Source organism: Bufo gargarizans, chromosome 2, assembly GCF_014858855.1.
Source record: "Bufo gargarizans isolate SCDJY-AF-19 chromosome 2, ASM1485885v1, whole genome shotgun sequence".
NCBI classification, from domain to species: Eukaryota; Metazoa; Chordata; class Amphibia; order Anura; family Bufonidae; genus Bufo; species Bufo gargarizans.
Window position 1 is genome coordinate 203145359 of NC_058081.1, and position 18231 is coordinate 203163589.

At 42.3% G+C, this 18231-nt stretch overlaps 1 protein-coding gene across 1 annotated transcript in view; it reads left to right on the forward strand.

Moving 5' to 3' along the window:
- LOC122929741 (thymidine phosphorylase) overlaps positions 1 to 18231 on the forward strand; it is a 61534-nt gene that overhangs the window by 15539 nt on the left and 27764 nt on the right. The window contains exons 2-4 of the mRNA XM_044283414.1: positions 14514 to 14544; positions 16294 to 16416; positions 17637 to 17839. Of these exons, the coding sequence (XP_044139349.1) occupies positions 14514 to 14544; positions 16294 to 16416; positions 17637 to 17839 (357 nt within the window). The remainder of the gene's footprint in view (positions 1 to 14513; positions 14545 to 16293; positions 16417 to 17636; positions 17840 to 18231) is intronic.

Consider the following 18231-nt stretch of genomic DNA (forward strand, 5'->3'; position numbering starts at 1 on the left):
ATAAGGCATCCGCCTTTACATTAGCAGACCCGAGACGATAGGTTACAACAAAGTTAAAATGCATAAAGAATATAGCCGACCTTGCCTGCTGGGGATTCAAGTGCTTAGCAGTATCTAGATAGGTAAGGTTTTTATAATCAGTCAGCATGACGATCTGGTGCTGAGCTTCTTCTAGGAAATGCCGCCACTCCTCAAATGCCCATTTGATAGCCAACAACACACGGTTACCGATATCATAGTGTCTCTCCGCGGGAGAGAATTTTCAGGAAAGGAAAGCATCCACCTCAACCACAAAAGGTTGTGTGACATCAGGTTGCACCAGAACACGTGCCTGAGTAAAACTAGTCTTCAGAGTTTCAAAGGCAGACACAGCCTCAAGACCCCAATGGAGAACATCAGCCCCCTTCCTGGTTAAATACGTCAATGGTTTGGCAATGACTGAGAAATTCTTAATAAATTTCCGATAATATTTTGCAAAGCCCAGGAACCGTTGAAAGGCTTAAAGAGGACCTTTCACTACTCTACAAACTAAAAACTAACTAGATCAGTGGGCAGAGCGGCGCCCAGGGGTCCCCCTGCACTTACTAGTAAGTCTGGGCGCCGCTCCGTTCGCCCGGTATAGGCTCCGGTGTCTGCGCTCCCTCTGACTGATTTCTTGTAGGAGGCGTGTCCCTTGCTGCACTGCTGGCCAATCGCAGCGCACAGCTCATAGCCTTGAATGTACTCCCCGCATGGACAATCTCTCCGGCCCAGAGAAATTAAACATCCGACCCTTAGGAAGTTTAGCTCCAGGGAGTAAATCGATGGCACAGTCGTATTCTCTATGTGGCGGCAAGGCCTCAGAAGCCTCCTCAGAGAAAGCATCCTGATAGTCTTTAATAAACCCTGGAATGGAACCTTCCTCCATACCTAGGCAGCAAGCTGAATAGACAGACAGTGACTAGAGCACTGGGAGCCCCATTTAATCAATTCTCCAGTACTCCAATCAAAATTTGGGGAATAGTTCTTTAACCAGGGTAACCCCAAAACAACATCAGCAGATAAATTATGCAAAACAAGAAATTAACTTTTCTCAGAATGAATAGCACCCACCGTTACAGTTGGTAACTCTTGGACAGATATTCGATGACACAATCCTGTCACCTGTCTTGAGTTTGCGATCTGCTGTTTTCCTCCAAAAACACCCCATCCTAGATCAGTTTTAACAACTTAGGGTTCACTCTTTCCTCCTGTGATTACCTTTTGTGGTACTAAGGCTTCGGTACAATCGTAGCCTATCAACAGTCCAACACCAAACTCCTTCAGCGGGGACATTTAATGAGATATGACAGATAGGTGCTCCCATTCATTGGCTGTTTCACAGGTAGGTATGCGATCTCGATCTAGAGGTATATCATCTTTTGTATAAGCTGGAGTTAGATCTAATGTGAAGTTTGAATGAAGTCCCCTAACTCTCAGTCCTTTGACCCTTTGACTGTTCACTAATGTGTCTTTCCCCGTCATTGTGGTGAGTTTGCATTTCACTGGTTCTGTAGCCACTTGTAATTTCTTGCAGATTTCTTGATCAATGAAGGTGACATCACTCTAGGCATCCAGTAGCATAGGCGTATACCTTCTTGTTCCTCCTTTTAGGATTTGAAATGCACACTGGTACAACCATTGACATGCCGTTGCTTTCTCCTTCCTTCACTCTGCAAGAGAATACCGATACTTTATTTTCTTCCTCGGTATCTTTAGGTATTGAGGATTTATCTTTCTTTGGACGTTCTTCATATAGTGGTGTAGGATGTCGTCCTTTGCAAACGCTGCATGTGGCCTTTTTCTTACACTCCTTAGTAACATGGCCTTTTTTTAGACATCCAAAACACAGTTGGTTATACAGTACAAATTTTTTCTTTTCATCTGGGGACTTCTCCTTCACCTGTTGGCACTTGTGTGTGGAGTGGTTCTCTCCACAGAACATACACTTGAAGGTAGTCTGAAAATTTGTCGGTTCTGTCTCACTACTGATCCCAGTAGTAACTTTGAACTTGCTCTCGTAGGTATCTGGACCTTTAGCTGCTGTGTTGGTTGCAAAGCTAGTTGCTCTTGCACATGTTATCTCTCTTGTAGGCCTGTCTTCTAAGGATTTTAAGATGTAAGATGATGTTACTGGATTACATGCTATCCGTGCTTCCTTATTGATGAACTCAGAGAACTCTTTAAAACTTGGGAAGTTCTTGCCTAGATCTAACTGTTCAGTCACATAGCAATTCCATCTAGAAGCCACTTCTTCAGGTAGCTTAGTTAGCATCCTGTGGTTTTCTAGATAGTCGTTCAGTACTTCCATTTCTTAAACATGTGGGATGGCATTGCTGCATGCTTACAGGAAGTCACCATACTTTTGGAGTCTGAAGTGTTCTTTAGGACCTATTTTAGACCAGTTATTCAGTTTCTCTCTAAAGGCTCTTTGTACTAAGAAAGGATGACCATATCTTGCATTACATTTTTCTCAAGCTTGCTTGTAGGCTTCTTCGTCTTTTCTATAGAAGTTACCTTCAAGAACTTTCTTTGCTTCTCCACCAACATATCTCTGAAGGTAGAATAACTTGTCAACTGGACTGAAGCAATGATGCCCAATGATCATTTCAAAGTATGCCTTCCACTCTATGAACTTCAGTACATAACCTGAAAATACAGTAGGTTCCAGAACGGGAAGTCTAGCGAGGACTGTTCTCTGTTGTCTTGCTGGGACAATGGTTGTAACATTCTCCTTACCGTTGCCATGACATCTAGGGATAGAATCATCCGGTTCTATTTTCTCACTTCGTTCTGAATTAGGTGAGTCTCTTTCTTCATCTTTTCCGGTAGATATAGAGGGTAAATTCACACACCTTTTTACTAACACTGGACTAGGCCTCTCTTTGTCTTTCTGAGCAGGGATGGAAGGATAATGACTTATTTCCTCACTAGGTGCTGGATATTTCCTTCCATTCTCCTGGGCATATGGTGGAAAATACGAGTCTGCTTCTTCACTTAGTACAGATTTGAACCTATGACTACTCTGATTCATATCCTCTTCATGTACTCTTAGTCTGGCTTCTATGATCTTAACTTACCAGACTTTTCAATTCAGCTTCCTTTTCAGCCACCAGTTGTCGCTGCACCTCGATGGCAGCTTCCATCTCAATATTTGCTCTCTTGACAGCAAGTTGTTCAGCTAATTCCTTTCTTTTAGCTGAAGTACTTGAGGACTCTGATATATGGGTGGCATTTCTGCTAGCGAAGGAAGTCACACTTGAGATTGTGGTTCCCCCTAAGGACCTAGCATAGTCTCTCATAAAAAGCTTGTTGATTCTACTTCTTGCTTAAACTTCATCATAGTTTTCTGCAGATGATCGTTCTCTCATGAGCTTTACCAAATCTTTAGTGACCGCAATACATGTGTCCATGTTCCTTACAATATCCTGGGAAGGTGTCGTAAACGACCGCAGGTTGACATATGCTGCCATAAGCTCTTGTTTTAGCTTTCCACAAATGCCTCTAATGTATAATTTCCACTTATCTTACATTCAGGCAAACTTTTTCTCTTTTAATGCTGCTTCTTGCTCCAAATCTTCCAGCATTTTTGGGGTCGCTTTTCTGGCACATGATGAACGTCTTAGGTCATTTGTTTGGACTAGATTTGTTTGATGCAAGACTAGAGCTGCATTAGACTCTTCTAACTCAGACACGTTCTTCTTGCTCTTCACTTTCTACCATATCTATCTTTGTATCCTCTAACAGTGGCATGGTAATACTAGGCTCAGACATTTTACTTTAAATGCTATAACAATCAATACGAATATTAACTGCCTCCGGACCGCCTAATGCAGGATCGCGGTCCGGAGGCGGCTGTCTCAGGCAGAGTCACGCATCGGCGCGGCATCTCGCGAGACGCAAGATGACGCTCACAGCCGGCCAGCGCATGCGCATCGCGGGCCGGCAAAAGTTAGAGGAGTATTACATCATCAGCCTGCCAGCCAATGATTGTGGTTGGCAGGCTGATGATTTAAAAAAAAACAAATCACAAGCCATATAACACCTTATATTTATAAATATAAGGTGTTAAATGGCTTCTCTGCTCCTCTGCTGGTCCTTTTGGTCGGTTGGTTCCAGCAGAGGAGCAGACATCACAGTGAGTACACACCAAACACCACACACAGCCCCAGATCACCCCCCATCACCCCAATTAACCCCTTGATCACCCCTTGATCGCCCCTGTCAATCACCTAGCGAAAGGGAAAAAAGTGATCAGTGTAAACTGTCACTTTTTTTTTTCACTGGTATTGACTGATAGGTTTTAGGATAGTTTAGGCCCCTTGGTTAGGTAGTTAGCGATCGTTTAGCACCCAGCCCACCGCACCGCAGTCACTGATTTGCTGATTAGCGTATCGCTAATCAGCATTTGTACTTTTATTGTATCTGTAAGTGATCAAAACTGATCACAGTCAGATCTATAATAGTATTAGTGTCACCTTAGTTCGCCCTCCACCCAAAACGCAGTGTTTGCCTAATCAGGCCTGATCGGTCGCCCACACGTGCGTTCACCCACGCCCGCCCCGCCGCAGTGACAAAAATTATTATTTTTTTATCACTGCACAATCACTTCACAAGCGCTGCGGCGATAAAAAAAATCAGTTTTGATATTTTTTATCAATCGCAGCAGCTTCCGGTACTTCGCTAGCTTTCCATTTGTAAGACAGGCTTGCTTTTTTTCTTGGGTAGTCTCAGGGAATACCCCCTAAATTTAGTAGTCCAAATGTCAAATAAGGGGTATTCTTCTGAAGAGGCCTACAGGCTTCTGACCCAGTCGGATGAGGAATAGGAACCCTCATCTGACGAATCCAGCGGGTCAGAATATGAACCTGTAGAAAGCAGTGGCAGTCTGACACAAAGTTCGGACGAGGAGGTTGAGGTCCCCGATACCACCAGGCGTACCCGGCCCTGTGTTGCTACACCACAGGTTGCGCAGGATCCGCTTCAAGGGCAGCAGAGTGGCGCTGTCGGATTACGTGGTGAGGCATACACCAGCAGCGCAGCCCACCCTGGACCTAGTACCAGCACTGCCGTAAAACATGGTGAAGTGGCGAGCACCAGAAGGGCAGTTGAAACTGGTACGGTGGCACGTGCAGTAGTTACCCTGTCGCAGCCACCGCACAGACAGGCCCGTAGAGCCCCTAGAGTCCCTGAGGTGCTGGCAAACCCTGATTGGCAGTCCCCAACTTCAGCCGCACCATTAGTTCCCCCTTTCACCGCCCAGTCTGGAGTTCGTGTTGAGACAGCTCAGATCGGTTCGGCACTGGGATTTTTTTAGCTGTTCTTGACTGCGGAGCTCTTGGACATAGTCGTGACAGAAACAAATCGGTATGCCACTCAATTTATAGCCGCCAACCCGGGAAGCTATTATGCCCAGCCTTTCCGGTGGAAACCCGTCCAAGTTTCCGAATTAAAAAAATTTCTGGGCCTTCTCCTCAATATGGGTCTAACCAAAAAGCATGAATTGCGGTCATATTGGTCCACAAACCCAATTCATCACATGCCCATGTTCTCTGCTGCCATGTCCAGGGCACGATTTGAGGCCATCCTGCGTTTCCTGCACTTTAGCGACAACACCACCTCCCGTCCCAGAGGCCACCCAGCTTTTGACCGGCTCCACAAAATTCGGCCCCTCATAGACCACTTCAACAAGAAATTTGCAGATTTGTATACGCCTGAGCAAAACATCTGCTTAGACGAGTCCCTTATACATTTTACCGGGTGCCTTGGCTTCAAACAATACATCCCAAGCAAGCGCGCCCCTTATGGTGTCAAATTGTATAAGCTCTGTGAAAGGGCCACAGGCTATACCCACAAATTTCGGATCTATGAGGGTAAAGATGAGACCCTGGAGCCGGTCGGTTGCCCTGACTACCTGGGGAGCAGTGGGAAGACAGTCTGGGACTTGGTGTCACCCTTATTTGGCAAGGGGTACCATCTTTATGTGGACAATTTCTACACAAGTGTGCCCCTCTTCAGGCATTTGTTCCTAGAACAGATTGGCTGCTGTGGCGCCGCGCGACCTAGTCGCCGGGGCTTCCCCCAACGGCTCATTACCACCCGTCTTGCAAGGGGGGAGAGGGCTGCCTTGTGTAATGAAGAACTGCTCGCGGTGAAATGGAGAGACAAGCGTGACGTTTACATGCTCTCCTCCATTCACGCAGACACGACAATACAAATTGAACGAGCAACCAGTGTCATTGAAAAGCCCCTCTGTGTCCACGACTATAATTCGCTCATGGGAGGAGTGGACTTCAATGACCAGATGTTGGCTCCTTATTTAGTTTCCCGACGCACTAGACGCTGGTATAAGAAGGTGTCTGTATATTTGATTCAATTGGCTGCATATAATAGTTTTGTCCTCTCCAGTAAGGCTGGGAGAACAGGATCCTTCCTCAAATTTCAGGAAGAGATCATTGAGAACCTCCTGTATCCAGGAGGTTCCGTGGTCCCAACCACCAGTGTAGTGAGCCGTCTACACGAGCGACATTTCCCCAATGTCGTTGCTGGTACCTCAACCCAACCGTCACCCCGAAAAAGATGTTGTGTCTGTAGCAGGAGTGGAATAAGGCGTGACACCCGCTATTTCTGTCCTGACTGCCCTGACCACCCTGCCCTATGCTTAGGGGAGTGTTTCCGCAAGTACCACACACAGGTACACTTAGCATAGGGATTGCATCTCACAGGACAGGCACACAGGGCTATTAGGGCCCATTCACACAGAGCTGCTGCAAACCTCTCCTTTCACCTGGGACAAAGTGCATAATGTACTTCGCCACATCTCTGGGCGATTTGCGCTTTGCACATTGTCCCATGGGGAAGGAGAGGTTTGTCCTATAAAGGTAAAAAACAAAAAAACATAAAGTTAAATAAAGTTTATATGTTCCGTTCAAATGTTATTTATAAAGTTAATAAATTTATTGCGTTGCAGCCTGTTTTTTTCTTTTTTCTTTTGTTTTTTTTACCTTCCAGGTGGACCAACCGATCGACTAGCTGCAGCACTGATGTGTATTCTGACAGTAGCATTGCGCTGCTGTCAGATTATACAAAAGTCGGTGTATGCGGCGCTGCAAGACGAGATTTCTCCTATGCAGTAAAAGATACGTTTGCCGAGGCATATGAGCTGAGGGGGCGGCGGTGTTCATATGCTTTGGCAAACACTTTGTATATAAAAAATAAAATCCCGGCAATGATTTATTCATCCACATCGATTGATGTGAATGGAGAAATCGGGTTTGCCAGGGCATACGAGCTAAGTGGGTATGGCTGTTGGGCGGAGCTCCTATGTCCTGGCAGACGCCTTTCCCCTGGCATTTTAGGGGCCCTAATGTGTGAGAAGTAGTTTGAAATCAAAATGTGTAATGCCCTGTGAAATCCTAAAGGTGCTCTTTGGAATGTGGGCCCCTTTGCCCACCTCGGCTGCAAAAAAGTGTCACACATGTGGTATCGCCGTACTCAGGAGAAGTTGGGCAATATGTTTTGGGTGTCATTTTACATATACCCATGCTGGGTGAGAGAAATATCTCTGCAAAAGACCACTTTTCCCATTTTTTTATGCAAAGTTAGCATTTGACCGAGATATTTATCTCACCCAGCATGGGTATATGTAAAATGACACCCAAAAACACATTGCCCAACTATTCCTGAGTACGGCGATACCACATGTGTGACACTTTTTTGCAGCCTAAGTGGGCAAAGGATCCCACATTACAAAGAGCACCTTTAGGATTTCACAGGGCATTACACATCTTGATTTCAAAACCCCAAGGTATTTCGTGATGGGCATAGTGTGTTCATGGAAGTTTTTATTTTTTGTCACAAGTTAGTGAAATATGAGACTTTGTAAGGAAAAAAAAAAAACATTTTCCGCTAACTTGTGACAAAAAATAAAAAGTTCTATGAACTCACTATGCCCATCAGCGAATACCTTAGGGTGTCTACTTTCCGAAATGGGGTTATTTGTGGGGTTTTTCTACTGTCTGGGCATTAGAACCTCTAGAACCTCAGGAAACATGACAGGTGCTCAGAAAGTCAGAGATGCTTCAAAAAGCGGAAATTCACATTTTTGTACCATAGTTTGTAAACGCTATAACTTTTACCCTAACATTTTTTTTTTATCAAAGACATGTAGAACAATAAATTTAGAGAAAAATTTATATATAGATGTCGTTATTTTGGAAAAATGTTACAACTGAAAGTGAAAAATGTCACTTTTTTTGCCAAAATGTTGGTAAATTTAGATTAATAACAAAAAATGTCAGCAGCAATGAAATACCACCAAATGAAAGCTCTATTAGTGAGAAGAAAAGGAGGTAAAATTCATTTGGGTGGTAAGTTGCATGACCGAGCAATAAACGGTGAAAGTAGTGTAGTGCAGAATTGTAAAAAGTGGTCTGGTCATTAAGGGTGTTTAAGCTTGGGGAGCTGAGGTGGTTAAAGGACCTTTCACTTTAAATGCAATATTGACAAATGCAGAAATAAATTACTTTCACTTTAAATGCAATAGCAATAGATACAGGCAATACATGACTTTCACTTTAAATACTTTAGAGTCCGTGTACTTACTTCAAACTGTCCTTTGTTTTACTTTAAAGTCTCTTATTTCTGAACACAAAAAATGTCTCATTATGCCAAAACCTATGTGCAATAATAAGTAATAAAAGGAAAGCCCTGACCTTATTCTGAAGAGCAGGAACAAATGTCAGTCTTAAAGGAGACGTGTCTTTTCTTGCTGTGTTGCGATGCTTGCACTGACTTGCGATGTTCTGCGATCACTTGCGATGCTCCGTGCAGACTTGCGATGCTCTGTGCAGACTTGCGATGCTTTGCTTTGTGATGACTTGAAATGCGCTGGATTGGATACGCTGCTTGCAATGTTCTGTGCTGACTTGCAATTCTTTGTGCTGACTTGCAATGCGCTGGCTTGCATATGCTGATGCAGGCTTTGGGCCTAGAGGCGGGAAATTAGCTGGCTGCAGTACATGGCCTCTTCGTGGATAACGGTGCGGGCACTCTAGCTCTGGACTTTGGCCATCATGCGTCTCTTTCTCTCTAGGGATCGCAGAAGGGTTGGCGCTCTTTCTCTGACTATTTTGCCTTTGCCGTTCTGCCACTTTAAGAGTCGGCTGCAGTTTGACTAATGCACACGTTCTATGGCCTCTATGTTAGCTCCGCTGAGGTGTCTTTGCTTGCTCACTCAGGGAACAGCTCTGCTGCTCTAATGTGCTCTTTACTGTGCTATAGCTTCGCCCTCTGACAGTAATAGTTTCAATGTGGCAGGCGCAGCACTATGAAGTGCCTTTTGTACTGTGGCATTAGATGAATTTGGATATCTCTAACCTTTTAGTCCAACCAGACTATTACTCTGTAATTCCACCAGCGCCGTTCTATGGAAACAGTAGGTGTAAAGAGCACACCAAATGCTTGAAATAACTTCTTTATTAACTTCAACTTTTCTTCATATATAACACTGCCGCCTCTGCAGCAGATAGTCCATGTACATAACATGTGTTGAATAAAACATCCCAAAATGGCAGTATGCATAAGATGGTGGTTCAACTGTTCAATCTTGTTATTCAACATAACATGGTGGATATATTTTTCTGTTCAGTATCTGTACTCTCACTTTAAGTTATTTAGGCACGTTATGATCTCTCTGAGAGGTATATCTGAGGTTTAACCAATAGTTCTACTTGCTCAACCTGGTTTGCAGTTTGCTCTATACAATTGTTTTGAGCAGTTTGTAGATTGCAATTTGGTCGCAATTTGGTGGAACTGTAAGTAAATATACATAACTGGTTCAGTTCTAATCACAATACTAACAATGGGAGCATTATATGTGATTAGAACTGTATATTGAACCAGTTATGTATGTTTACTTACAGTTACACCAAATTGTTCTAAATACCCATTTTGGCCTCTTGTTCCCATAAAACTGAACTATGACTGGAACTGTGTGTCTGTTCAGCTCCTCTCTCTGGTGAATAATGATTCCAGCTAGGGGATTCCCCACACAGACTGTCTGTAAGGCTGGCTTTGATTGGTCAAGACTCCTGCTCAGTGTGAGGCTGGCTATGATTGGTCAAGACTCCTGGGCAGTAACAACAGTTTAACTCTATGCTTTCTGTTGTTTCTGCTGTGTCATTGAGCTTACCTTACATTCATCAATAATAAATCTTAAAGGCATATTATCTTTTCTGCTTCTGTAAACACAATATATAACTGTTACATGACATCCAAAAAAACATGAAGTCCCAGTAAATAACTTTTGTCTTTAAAATATAAACATGGAAACTGTATTAAGGTTATTAGCAGGTTTAGCTGTATACACATATAAGCCGTATTAGCAACCTAGGACAAGTCTTAGCTGGCCAGCTACAGGCTGCACTATGCAAATATCATAGTTTCTGTAACACCTTAGTTTATTTAAGGCATTTTGCAGAACAGCTTCTTTTGCTCTGGTGTATCGACTGGCAGCATGCTATCATCTGGGACAATAGATTTCAATACAGTATTTTCCAAATAATAATTATAGAGGTAGTTTACAATCCTCTGGATCAACTTTCAGGATAACAGGCTGAACTGGATGGACAGATGTTTTTTTCAGCCTTATAAACTGTTACTAATCCTATGTACACTAACTAATTCCAAGCCAAAATATATAACCCTAAAACACGGGGAGTAATGTGCCTGGCAAACCAGTTTTCTTTAGACTATAAAATCAGCAAATGCATACATAGAACATTTCATTACAATGCTAAAGAGAATGTGTGATCAGAAAATGACATTGTTTAAATCAAGTTTTTATGTTAAATATATTTTCAAATAATTTTTGATGATGTAACTTTTTAATTTTCCATGTCACTACCTATATATAAAAAAATGCTGAAATCCTGCAGTCCTCACACTGGCCACTAAGCCTAATATTTAGTCAACACTTCTTGGTCTGTGCAGATCACTTTTTAGCAGTCATCTCATTATCATAAGAGGCAGGATTACAATGACAGCTATAACCTCCTATATACAGTCAGATCCATAAATATTGGGACATCGATGCAATTCTAACATTTTTGGCTTTTTTCATTTTCATTTGTCAGCTTTAATTTGAGGGTATTTACATCCAAATTAGATGAACAGTGTAGGAATTACAACAGTTTGCATATGTGCCTCCCACTTGTTAAGGAACCAAAAGTAATGGGACATAATTTCACTTTTTAATACTTGGTTGAAAATCCTTTGCAGTCAATTACAGCCTGAAGTCTGGAACACATAGACATCACCAGATGTTGGGTTTCATCCCTGGTGATGCTCTGCCAGGCCTCTACTGCAACGGTCTTCAGTTCCTGCTTGTTCTTGGGGCATTTTCCCTTCAGTTTTGACTTCAGCAAGTGAAATGCATGCTCAATCGGATTCAGGTCAGGTGATTGACTTGGCCATTGCATAATATTCCACTTCTTTCCCTTAAAAAACTCTTTGGTTGCTTTTGCAGTATGCTTTGGGTCATTGTCCATCTGCACTGTGAAGTGCCGTTCAATGAGTTCTGAAGCATTTTGCTGAATATGAGCAGATAATATTGCCCGAAACACTTCAGAATTCATCCTTCTACTTTTGTCAGCAGTCACATCATCAAGAAATGCAAGAGAGCCAGTTCCATTGGCAGCCATACATGCCCACGCCATGACACTACCACCACCATGCTTCACTGAGGATGTGGTATGCTTAGGATCATGAGAAGTTTCTTTCCTTCGCCATACTATTCTCTTCCCATCACTCTGGTACAAGTTGATCTTAGTCTCATCCGTCCATAGGATGTTGTTCCAGAACTGTGAAGGCTTTTTTAGATGTTGTTTGGCAAACTCTAATCTGGCCTTCCTGTTTTTGAGGCTCACCAATGGTTTACATCTTGTGGTGAACCCTCTGTATTCACTCTGGTGAAGTCTTCTCTTGATTGTTGACTTTGACACACATACACCTACCTCCTGGAGAGTGTTCTTGATCTGTCCAACTGTTGTGAAGAGTGTTTTATTCACCAGGGAAATAATTCTTTGGTCATCCAACACAGTTGTTTTCCGTGGTCTTCCGGGTCTTTTGGTGTTGCTGAGCTCACCGATGTGTTCCTTCTTAAGAATGTTCCAAACAGTTGTTTTGGCCACGCCTAATGTTTTTGCCATCTCTCTGATGGGTTTGTTTTGTTTTTTCAGCCTAATGATGGCTTGCTTCATTATAGTGACAGCTCTTTGGATCTCATCTTGAGAGTTGACAGCAACAGATTCCAAATGCAAATAACACACTTGAAATGAACTCTGGACCTTTTATCTGCTCATTGTAATTGGGATAATGAGGGAATAACACACACCTGGCCAAGGAACAGCTGAGAAGCCAATTGTCCCATTACTTTTGGTTCCTTCAAAAGTGGGAGGCACATATGCAAACTGTTGTAATTCCTACACCGTTCACCTGATTTTGATGTAAATACCCTAAAATTAAAGCTGACAGTCTGCAGTTAAAGCACATCTTGTTCGTTTCATTTCAAATCCATCGTGGTGGTGTATAGAGCCAAAAATGTTAAAATTGTGTCATTGTCCTAATATTTATGGACCTGACTGTATAGATAATAAAGGATCCCCCATTCACAATGGGTGGTTGTTAAAGTTTATCTTTTGCCTCCTGACCTCTGCACAGGTCACAGAGCATGCCTAGAAAACACCCCATAGAAGTCAATGAGGTCCCCTCCTGACCATTGTGTTTATGGTCTATGGTGGCTGCTGTAAAGCATCTCTCTAACTGCTATCAAGAATAGCTCAGGCAAGATGGACAGACTTCATCATCATATTCATGAAATAGAATAAAAAAATAAAATAAAAACAGATTAGAAGAAAAGGATGTCTGTCACAATCTGGTTTTAATTGGCACAAAAAATTATTAAGGAGGACCTGTCACCACTCGTAACATGTCTGTTGTAGTAACTACTTGCATTCCCCATGTAATAACAATTCTGGAGCGTCTATTACTATGACTCTATGCTGTGCCATTCCTTTATTATTTTTACTAGAAGCTATGAATGCATTGCTAGCAGTCTGGAGTAAGGGTACAGAGGGGAGGTAACCAGTTGGAGGGGGGTGCACCTGCACAGTCTTACTCTATCCATTCAGTGCTGCCATTGTCAAACTGTGTTACCTCCCCTCTGTACCCTTACTGCAGACTGTTAGCAATTCATTCATAACTTCTAGTAGAAATAATAAAGGAACGGCACAACATAAAGCCATAGGAATAGAGGCTCCAGAATTGTTATTACATGGGGAATGCATGAAGCTATTAAGCCAGGCATGTCAGGAGTGGTGAAAGGTCCTCTTTAAAGGGCTTCTGTCAGCCCACTAAACCATTATTTAATTTTTTTTGGTTTACTAATAATCCCTATACTGCGAGCTCCCTATACATAAGTTAAATAATTATTTTGGTTCAGTAGAATTTTATAAAAAGCTATTTTTAAAATATGTAAATTACCTTGTTACCAGCAAGTAGGGCGGCTACTTGCTGGTAGCAGCCGCATCCTCCGATCCTAATGACGCCCCCTCCGCATTGTGATTGACAGGGCCATGGAACGGAATCGTTCTCTGCTGGCCCTGCCTGTTTGCATTCAAAATCTGGCGCCTGTGCCACGGCCGTACCTATCTTCAATGTGAGCAGGCGCACTGAGAGGTGGCCGCTCGCTCGGCGCTCCATCCTCAATGCGCCTGCGCCGATGACGTCACATCTACACCCGGCGCAGGCGCATTGAGGATGGAGTGGACGAGCGAGCGGCCGCCTCTCAGTGCGCCTGCGCACATTGAAGATAGGTACGGCCGCGGCGCAGGCGCCGGATTTTGAATGCAAACAGGCAGGGCCAGCAGAGAACGATTCCGTTCCCTGGCCCTGTCAATCACAATGCGGAGGGGGCGTCATTAGGATCGGAGGATGCGGCTGCTACCAGCAAGTAGCCGCCCTACTTGCTGGTAACAAGGTAATTTACATATTTTAAAAATAGCTTTTTATAAAATTCTACTGAACCAAAATGATTATTTAACTTATGTATAGGAAGCTCGCAGTATAGGGATTATTTGTAAACCAAAAAAAACGGTTTAGTGGGCTGACAGAAGCCCTTTAAGTATTCTTTTTAGGCAGCCCCTGGGCAGCACTCCAGATATTTACACATAGACCCTTCATCTGAGCTACTGAACACAATAATGACTGGACCACTGTAATACAGCAAGCAGCTTCTGAAATACTGGCTGAGTCTTGCCCAAGTGTAAAATGGAATATCTTTCTAACCGTGTGTTACCTCAGCTCCCAGGTTACACAGGGCTCATATAATGTTCTACTATTACAACATAAATATTTATTCACCGTTGGAAAAATAAACCATTTATGCAGTGAAGGACATTGGTATTAACCGTCTTTTATTTCCTCTTGTTTTTCAGATGTCGTCCATATCAGTTCCTGGAAGAGAAGGTATGATTTTTCATTTTCAGCCTTTTATGGACAGTATAAAGTAAGGAGTATCCATGCACTGATATATATTAGGATAGTCTATCTATGTTGCTTGCCAGATTGGTTCTTAGGTGATCTGGAAGGAATAGGAATTCACCTTGTTGAAAGGTAAATTTTTTCACTCTGCTTTGTTATTATATTTTGTCATGCCTTCATTTTAGTTATTCTATTAATCTCAATAAAATATTAGTTACATTAACTCCTTAATGTTCAGATTTCCAGTGTCTGCTGAGGTGTTTCTAATAACTTGTAAATGAGATGGGCTACAAGGAAAGCTATGGGAGAGTAACACAGTAACATATAGTAGTTTGTAAGGCTTAAAAAAGACATTTGTCCATCCAGTTCAGCCTGTCATCCTACAAGTTGATCCAGAGGAAGGCAAAAAAAACAACAACTGTGAGGTAGAAGCCAATTTTCCCCACTTAAGGAGAAAAAAATTCCTTCCCGACTCCAATCAGGCAATCAGAATAACTCCCTGGATCAACGACCCCTCTATAGTCTGTAATATTATTACACTCCAGAAATACATCCAGGCCCCTCTTGAATTCCTTTATTGTACTCACCATAACCACCTCCTCAGGCAGAGAGTTCCATAGTCTCACTGCTCTTACCGTAAAGAATCCTCTTCTATATTTGTGTACAAACCTTCTTTCCTCCAGACGCAGAGGATGTCCAGTCGCAGTCCTGGAGATAAATAGATGATGGGAGAGATCTCTGTACTGACCCCTGATATATTTATATATAGCTATTAGATCTCCCCTCAGTTGTCTTTTTTCTAAAGTGAATAACCGTAATTTTGACAATCTTTCAGGGTACTGTAGTCCATCCATTCCAGTTATTACTTTAGTTGCCCTCCTCTGGACCCTCTCCAGCTCTGCTATGTCTGCCTTGTTCACTGGAGCACAGAACTGTACACAGTACTCCATGTGTGGTCTGACTAGTGATTTGTAAAGTGGTAGGACTATGTTCTCATCACAGGTACCTATGCCCCTTTTATGCAACCCATTATCTTATTGGCCTTGGCAGCAGCTACCTGACACTGGTTTCTACAGCTTAGTTTGCTGTTCACTAAAAATTTTTAATCCTTTTCCATGTCAGTGTTACCCAGTATTTTACCATTTAGTATGTACTGGTGACTTGCATTATTCCTTCCCATGTGCATAACCTTACATTTATCAGTATGAAACCTCATCTACCACTTCTTACTGGTCTTGGCAAAAGCCGCCTGACACTGATTGCTACTGTCAACTAAAATTACTAGTAATGGTCCTTTTACATGGTCCAATGATTGGCAGATTATCGGAGATGAGTCTGGTCTGTGTAAAAGATTTTAGCGATCATCTGATGAACAATGAAATGCTCATTCATCATGTCATTCTGCTGGCACCAAAAACTCTCATTTCTGTGCAGCAAACACCCTGCCAGATCAGTTAAACGCAGATGTAATAGAAGTCTAATATTCAGATTTCCCGTGGCTGCCCTATTTTGTCAAATAAATTGGTAGTAGCATAGTTGCGTTCGTTCACCCTCATACAGAGGGGATAATTGCTGCAATGACTGTACGTTGCTCTGTGTATCAGTGCTAGAATTTCTTGACAACTGTAAGTAAAAATTTGAAATGACATGCAAAGTATATCACATACCATAAATACTTTGAATCACCCCTTTTATATTGCAATGTACTTTTGTTTTGTTTTTTCTTTTTCTAAGATGAAATGTTTAGCATTGCTGATATAATTGCAAAGAAACGTGACGGATTGAAACTGTCCCCACAAGAGATTCGACATGTGGTAAAAGCAACAACAACTGGCCAAGCTCAGGATTGTCAGCTAGGTAACGGATCAATACAAAGTGTTAATGGAAATATATCTGTGGTATATAGTTCTCTCCTAAGACCTTATAAAACTCCCAATAATTCCCCGTTAAATTTGGAGGCATCCACACAGTACAAATAATTTAGGATATGGCTACACTGTGACATGTAGTCACATGACATAGGATCTTAGGGTTGCGCTACTACATACCACCTAATGTTATTAAATGTGGTCGCAACCTGCTGGATTTTTGTTGTGACTGCCTTCACCATCATTAGCTGCAACTGGCAGAGGGTGATAAGCCTAGGTCAGGATTTAGAGAATACGATATCTCATTATGGACGGTGTGCAGTCTTATATCCCAGGCAATGCTCCTTTGAAATTCTGGGAAGAGGGAATTTGTAAAGTAAGGCAGATGTAAGGCAGCTATCCTATAAGTCAATGACTGACCTTTTTAAACAGGCCTTGAGACGTGACTTGATAATAATAATCTTCTTCTGCAGACAGCTATTTCGGGATGATTACCCCTAAACAACTGGCTTAAATAAAGTGATAAATCCCCCCATACAGCTCTAAGTCTGTCTCATACAGCAGTGTATTAAATATGGATGAAGCCACCACTAGGAAAAGCTCAGTTCATAGGAATTTATAGTTACCTTTCAATGCAATGGAAGCTGTCAAATCTCTTTGTACTGTGCTTCCCCTGGTTGTGGCTGCAGTGTTTTCAGGAACAGAAGAAGGAGTAGGTACTCCACTGGAAAAAATACAAAAAATACAATGCTGTTAGACCTGAATGTAAAATTGATACTGTTAGTTTCCATCTGGTCTAAATTAGTTTTTTTTTATTCTGCTTTGTGGCAAATCTATAAAGTTACAGAATATTAAGGTAGTGTATCTTTCAATGAGAAAGTGATATAGAGCATCATAAGTTGCATGCTCTACTATTTCTTGCTTATAGAGCAACCCATACATAAAGGAGTTTTCCGAGACATTATAACCTCAAGATAGGTTTTCAGTATCTGATTGGACCTCCACCGATCAGCTGTTTGAGAAGGCACCAGTGCTTGCAGCCCTTTTAAGGTGATGTGGACTCCATAAATGGATAAAATTGTAAAATGAAAATGGATAAAGGTTAATAAAATAAACTTAAAAAGAAAAAAAAAATGTGGATGCTGACAAAATGTGGAGCATTCATTTATTGTGTACAACATATGGCACACTCTCTGTTTGTATCTCTAGGCGCTCTCCTTATGGCAATTCGTCTTAAAGGAATGAACCCAGAAGAAACCATGACACTGACAAAGGCAATGGTGGACTCTGGCTGTGTACTAGAATGGCCAGAGAAATGGAAAGGTTTGTTAGTTGACAAACATTCTACAGGAGGAGTTGGGGACAAAGTAAGCCTACCGTTGGCTCCAGCACTCGCTGCCTGTGGTTGTAAGGTATTGTCTAATGTGCTTCAATACATCCTCACATTTATAGCAACAGAGTACCAGACATTCAGTACTGCTGCCAAAGCAGAACATTCTGCTAATAACAACTCTTAGGCCTCTTTCACACGGGCGTCATTTTTTTTGCCCGGATAAGAGCCGGGTGCGTTGCGGGAAAATGCGCGATTTTTTCTGCGCAAGTGCAAAACATTGTCATGCGTTGCACTCGCGTGAGAAAAATCGCGCATGTTTGGTACCCAAACCCGAACTTCTTCATAGAAGTTCGGGCTTGGGATTGATGTTCTGAAGATTGTATTATTTTCCCTTATTACATGGTTATAAGGGAAAATAATAGCATTCTGAAAACAGAATGCATAGTAAACCAGCGCTAGAGGGGTTAAAAA